Genomic DNA, 6,757 nt, shown 5'->3' with positions numbered 1-6,757 from the left:
AATAAAACTAGAACCAGAAAAATTCAAATGAAAATATACCAAATAGATAAATAGAATAGTTTTCTAAGATAGAATCCGATTTTATGAAGCCATTTTAGAAATATTTTCCTTAAAGTAATTTTGATAAAATAATTTAAAGTTTAAATTTTACTTAATAGAAAAAAAAAAAAAAAAAAAAAAATATTCAATATTTTCTTCTTAATTAATAATGAAAATAAATAAAATAAATAAAAAACAAAATTAATAAAATATATAATAATTTTTTAAATTAAAATAATATAAAATTTAAATACTAATAAAAATATGAAAACTATATATCTTTTTTTTTTATTATATAAAAAAAAATAAAAATAGATAATTAGTTTTGGTTTTGTTTTTAATTTTTTTTTTTTTTTTAAAAAAAAAAAAAATCAATACTAACAAATTTAAGTATTATTTTAATTCAATTTTCTATACAAAATAGATATACTTATTGCTGCTTCTGGAAATTCAGTAATAATAGCATCTAATTTCAAATTTTTAATTGCAATAGTATACTAATCAACCCAATCTTTTCCAAAAGTAACATAATCATCTCTAAAAGCCCAAACATGTACCATTAATCCGCTTTCTTTTGCACTTTCTACCGCTCCGCTAGATTACTGTTTTTAGTTATCATATATATCTTTTATATCTATCCCTACAATTCCTGCATATTTAACTATTTCATCAAATGGATGAGGTATACTCTTCATTTTAACTAATTAACTATTCGGTAAATTAGTAATTTTATGCCATAATTAGACTGTAGGTTCATCGAAAGAATGCAAAATAATAGGAGCAGATAAACCTGCTTTTTCAAATGTTTCTAACCCATATTATTTTAACAAATCGACTATTAATTAGCCCTATTCAAGCCCAAATTGCTCAATATGAAAATCTCGATCTTTGGATTCAATAACAATGCCTTATAATCTTGAATCTATATTTCTTGATCCTTATGTTTATTAATTAAATTCCAAAACCTAGTCTATAACTTCAGATAGTAAAGGAAAAGTAAAAAATTTGTTTAATTCTTAATTTCTACCATTTACTTAATTCTATTATAAATAATATATATATATATTTATATATATATATATAATATTTATACATATTTATATATATATATATTTTAAATACCTATCTTATTTTTAATGTTTTTAATTCTTATATTGTAAAATCACATATCCACCAATCATTTATCTATTCTCCATAATAAGTTTTTGTAGTTTTTCTGGAAGAAAATTCAGGTTTTTCCTATATATCTGTTTATCTAGAAAGATATGCATCATGTGATACTAATATTAATTTTTCTTTAGTTAATTAAACATCGAGTTCAACCATATCAACGCCACTATAAAGTGCTGCATGGAAGGATTCTAGAGTATTTTCAGGAAACAAAGATGCATATCCTCTATGTGCAATTACTAGTGGACGGTTTTAGGCCTTTGTATAGTCCCATAATTTTTTATTTTTTAAAAAATTTGAATTTTTAATACTGTAACAGTAATTTATAAGGAGAATAACTAATATTAAATATTTCATATATTTTTTTAATTATATATATAGTTTAAAAAAATAATTATAAAAATTATTAATTATTTTTTTTTTTTTTTTTTGAAAAAAAGAATATTTTAAGATATATTTTAAAAAATTTTCCAAAATTTATTATATATTAGTATTTTTTATATATATAAAAATAAAAAATATATATATATAAAATTATATTTATTTTTTTCTCTTTTCTTTTTTTTTTTCAAAAAAGATATAATTCAATTTATTTTTTAAAAAGTTAATAAAATTCTACTTTTTTTTCTACTCAAAACATTTTCTGAATAATCAATTAATAAAAAATCCTCGTGTATATTTTCCAAATTCTTAACTCCTTATTAATCAAAGACTTGTTTTTCTATCGGGTACAAAAATACAAGCATTCCTCCTTTCAAAATGATTTTATTTGCCACATCAAACAATTTATTAACTAATTATTCTACAGATATAGCAAATGTTTAAGCATAATGAGGTTTTAATATATCTTAATTATTACTATGATCTTAATTATTATCTTTTGAATTGTTATTATCTTATATAATAACATTATTATCTTAAATATTATCTTTAATATTTTTCTCATTATTTTTTTAAAAATTATTATTATTTTTAAAAATTTCTTCTTTCTATAATTAATTATCAACTTCTTCTTCAATATCCTTTTAATTAACTGAAGTTTTAACCATAGCCCTAAATCCATAAGGCGGATCACAAATAATAGCATCAAATGCCTTTATATCTCTCAAAGATATATTATTACAATCCATTCTAATAATTTCAGGACAACTTAACCCATATTATATAAAATTAACATGAATTTTAGGCATATAAGTATGACATAAATCATTATTTTCTTAATAAAACTTCGATTATTTATTAAATCTTCCAACTCCCATTCCTTAAATAACTCTAGGATCTATATCTGATCCATAAGTAATAGCATTATAAAAAGAAGCAGGAATAAGTAAGGATCCAGTACCCACAAAAGGGTCAAAAACAATTTAATTTTACTTGACTTGTGCTTAATTAGTCATTAAAAAAGACAACATATGATCTGTGGATGTAGGACCTAAATAAGCTCTGTTTCTTAAATCAAACTATAGCAAATAATTTTTCTTTTGGGAAATTCTAGCAGAAGATTTTGCCCTTGCTACTTCCACTCCAAAGAAAATTTCTATCAAAGCTTTTTCTTGTAATTTTTTTTCTCGCACAAGTGATGAATCAATATGTCTTTCCATTAACCAGAATATTTTGTCGGGATTTTTAAATGAAATTTTGCCATTCATTTATAAACTTTCAGTTAATAATTCGATTTTTTATATTTTTTCTTATTAGGAAACGCTTTGATTGTATAAATCAATTTCGAAAATAAATTTTGTGTTATTATTTGTATGTATATTAAGTTTTTATAAATCGGTATTTTTTATTATTTCTTCGTATGTACATCCTTCGGAAAGTACTTCTATTAAAACATCTATTAGTATTGCCCTTTCCATTATTTAATTTGCTATTTATTAGTTTGGTAAATGTAAATATACAAATGGAAATCTAGAAAAACATGTATGGCGGATTTCATAAGGGGATTCTGGTAAAGGCTTTTTATAGTTTTGGATATTTTTATAGTTTATATGAGAGTTTTATACTACTTTTTAGATATTTTTATTGCTAGAATCAAATTCGTATTAGAAAACTTCACGCCAGTCTAAATTGTGCATGCGTAGGAGGGATTTTAATTCGGGAAGACAAAAATCTATGTAACCGGCAATTTATTTAAATTAGGCAAGTATTTTCATTTATTAAATTATTTTTTCGTGTGTGTGTGTGTAAATTATATAAATATATTTGTTTTAATAAGCTTAATTAGTTTTTATATAAATAAATATTTGTATATATATATATAAATATGTATATATATATATATATATATATATTTATATATATTTATATATATTTACTTATAAATCATCAAATTAATATTAGTTAGTTTTATATAAATATAAATTAACAATTTTTTTTTTTTTATATATTTTAAGAAGAAAAAATAATTTAATTAATTTAATTATTTTATATTGATTTATATTTGTATTTTGTATTTTATTTATATATAAAAAAAATCAACTTAATTTTTATTAATTTTTATAATATATTAAATAAAATTATTAAAATAAAAAAATTTCATATATTACCAATAAATTAATTCTTTTAAAAAAAAATATATATATATTCAACAAAAGGTTTTAAAAATGTGGAAATCTTATTCATATTAAAAAACAGTTAATTTATTTATTAATTTTTAGAAATTATATATATTTATATGCATTAATAATTATATCTTTTTTATAAAAAATAATAGTTTGGATAAAATTAATATAATTACTAAACAATTTAAGACGAAAAAAATTAAAATAATTAGATAGATGATAATGATAAATATCAAAAAATAAAATCAAATAGTTTACATAAATGCTTTAATCTTTAAAAATAAAATTTAATACAAAAAGATAAAAATAATCAAAGTTAGAACGATTTTTGTTTATAAAAGAATTAAATATAATATCATTAAAAAAAATAAAATCAATATTAGGCAACTTTAAAAAAAAGTTTATAATAATATGATAGTAATAATTAAAAGAATAATAGTTAACTAAATATGAATTATAGATCCAGTCATTTAAAAAATTAAAGTAATTCTTTGCATATATAAAAAACTAATTAAGTAAGAATTCAAAATTTAGAAAAATAAAAATTAAGTATTGATTTATAGTAATATTTAAAAGAGGAATATAGAAATAATAGTTTTAATAAAGTTTAAAATTAAAAAGAAAAAATAATTTAAAATAATGTAAAAATAAATATATAATATAAAAATTTAAAGTGAAAAATATTATAAATAAAGAAAAATTATAATTAAAAATAATAATAAGAATTAAATAGTTGTGAAAATAAAAAAGGAAAATAAAGTAAAAAAATTAAATATATAAATAATATACAATTGAAATAAAAAAATTTGATAATAATTATTATATAAATATATATATATATATATTATATTTATATATTTATTTACATTTACATATTTATTTATATTTTAATTATTTTTATATAAACATATATATTTTAATTTATATTTTTTATTTAGGCTATAACAATAATAATTATTTTCATTAGAATTATTATTAAGTTGAACAATAAATTATATCGAATCTATAAAAATTTAAAAAAGATTATTAAATATTTAATTATTTAAAGTATATATATAAAAATTAATATTAATTTTTATTATAATATATAGAAAAGAAAATAATTTTGATTTAGAAATATATAAATAAGAATTATAATAATATAAATAAAAATAAAGATTATATTAATAATATTTATAGTAAACAATTTAATAAAATAATATTTTGAATGAGCATAATTCAAGCTAATTTATTTAAATACTTAAAAAATCATAAGAAATCATTCTAGATTAATATGATATTACTTATTAAAAAAATTATTTTTTAAACACTTAAAAATAAATAAGTTAAGCTTAAGAATTGGACATATATAAGAAAATTAAATATTATGATAATTAAAATGATTTACAATAAAATATTAAAGATTATAAATAAGAAAATAAGTATAAACCTAATCCTTGCTCAATATAATATGGTAAATTTAAAAATAATTTTTAAATAAAAAATTCTTAAAATAATGAATAAAAAAAATAAAACATAATTACTTAAAAAAAATATAATGATAATTTTATTATGAATAATGAATAAAACAAATAAATAAACTTATAATTATTAAGTAAAGAAAATGACTCTTAAATAAATTATGAAACTCCAAGATTTTAAGAATAAAATAATGAATAAAATATTATAAATTAATAAAATGAATTATTCTAATTACTTTTGAGAAAATTAAATGAAAAATATAAATAGAAAAATACTTATATTAGTTTATAAGAAAAATAAAGAATATTATCAATATAAAATTTATGATAATAATAATTATATTTTATTTAAAAATAAAAAATATTTACTTATAAAATATATAATGTTTATATATATATGTATATTAATATATTCAAATTATCTGTTTATATTAAAAATTATTTAGTATTTGTTATTTATTATACTTAAAAGATATGCTAATTGGTTCATTTTTACTAATAACAAGATTCTCATTATAAAATTATTCTATTTTATATAACATAGGCGTCAATAAATCTTCACTAAAAGTTCCAACTCCTTTATATGCCGGAAGTTTATCTATTAATTTATTTAGTTCGGCTACATTTTATTAAAGATTTTCCAAAACTTCTTTATAATTTTAATTTATTTCTTTTGAAAATTTGATTGTATTTTTTATATTTTTTATCAAAATATCGCTCTAGTATTATTTTTAGTTTATAATTTTTGAAGCAAATATATTAGGATTTGAATAATATTTAAACTCTTAGTTAAGCTGAAATATATCATCTTTAAATTTCTTAAAGGATTCTACACTTTTTTAATAATTTATTAAAAAATTATCAAGCCTTTTATATGAATCTTCCTATATTCCAATCAATGTTTTCATAAATTTATTTATAAATTCTTATATATCCTATTCTATTTAAAATTTTTGAGCTTTTATGTAATCTTTTAATTTTATTAAATGAGAATCACATTCTTCAACCCATCTAAGTAAATTTTGATTCTCTTTTTTTCCAATTGTTTCTTGATATAATTTATATAAAAGCTTAGAATTTTTTTCTATGTCTAAACTAAAATTAATTATAAAATCATCTTTTGATATTAACTTATGATGAGATGGATGGTAACATAAATCGCATTTAAATTAAGACATTTAATCACAATGTAAATCTTAGCAGATATTATTAATTTCATTGTTTGGATGGGAATAACATTTTAAATCTACTTTTGGGAATATGAAAATATCTTATTCTGACATATATTTTATAATAATGTTATGTTATGTTATGTTATGTTTTATTTTATTTTATTTAATTAAATTATATAAAATTAATATATAAAATAAATATATATATACATATATATATAAATATATATATTTATATATAAAATATATTCATATATTTATTATATTTTTATTTTATCATATTATTTATTTCTTAATTTTCAATTTACATTTCTTTAGCTGTTTCACAATTAAAATATTTTCTAGTTACTTT

At 17.0% G+C, this 6,757-nt stretch overlaps 1 protein-coding gene across 1 annotated transcript, besides 14 other annotated features; it reads right to left on the bottom strand. All coding sequences in view use genetic code 6, as the record gives it.

The window, feature by feature from the left end:
- Positions 1-410: 410 nt before the first annotated feature.
- On the bottom strand, positions 411-2,858 carry IMG5_177310 (hypothetical protein; the record flags this gene model as incomplete). Its single annotated transcript, XM_004027653.1, has 3 exons — positions 411-1,079; positions 1,162-1,547; positions 2,069-2,858. The coding sequence occupies 3 exons, from the start codon at positions 2,856-2,858 to the stop codon at positions 411-413; spliced, it is 1,845 nt and encodes a 614-aa protein (XP_004027702.1).
- Positions 1,084-1,152: a microsatellite.
- Positions 1,092-1,152: a microsatellite.
- Positions 2,154-2,190: a microsatellite.
- A 580-nt stretch (positions 2,859-3,438) lies between the features above and the next one.
- Positions 3,439-3,519: a microsatellite.
- Positions 3,459-3,523: a microsatellite.
- A 927-nt stretch (positions 3,524-4,450) lies between these two features.
- Positions 4,451-4,484: a microsatellite.
- Positions 4,485-4,593: 109 nt separating this feature from the next.
- Positions 4,594-4,631: a microsatellite.
- Positions 4,602-4,661: a microsatellite.
- Positions 4,602-4,676: a microsatellite.
- Positions 4,677-5,476: 800 nt separating this feature from the next.
- Positions 5,477-5,508: a microsatellite.
- A 1,021-nt stretch (positions 5,509-6,529) lies between these two features.
- Positions 6,530-6,554: a microsatellite.
- Positions 6,555-6,570: 16 nt separating this feature from the next.
- Positions 6,571-6,612: a microsatellite.
- Positions 6,591-6,671: a microsatellite.
- Positions 6,662-6,696: a microsatellite.
- Positions 6,697-6,757: the final 61 nt, after the last annotated feature.

This window comes from Ichthyophthirius multifiliis (genome assembly GCF_000220395.1).
Source record: "Ichthyophthirius multifiliis unplaced genomic scaffold scaff_1120509251294, whole genome shotgun sequence".
Classification (NCBI taxonomy): Eukaryota; Ciliophora; class Oligohymenophorea; order Hymenostomatida; genus Ichthyophthirius; species Ichthyophthirius multifiliis.
The sequence above is the reverse complement of the archived record's forward strand: the minus strand, read 5'-3'. Positions and strand labels throughout refer to the sequence as shown.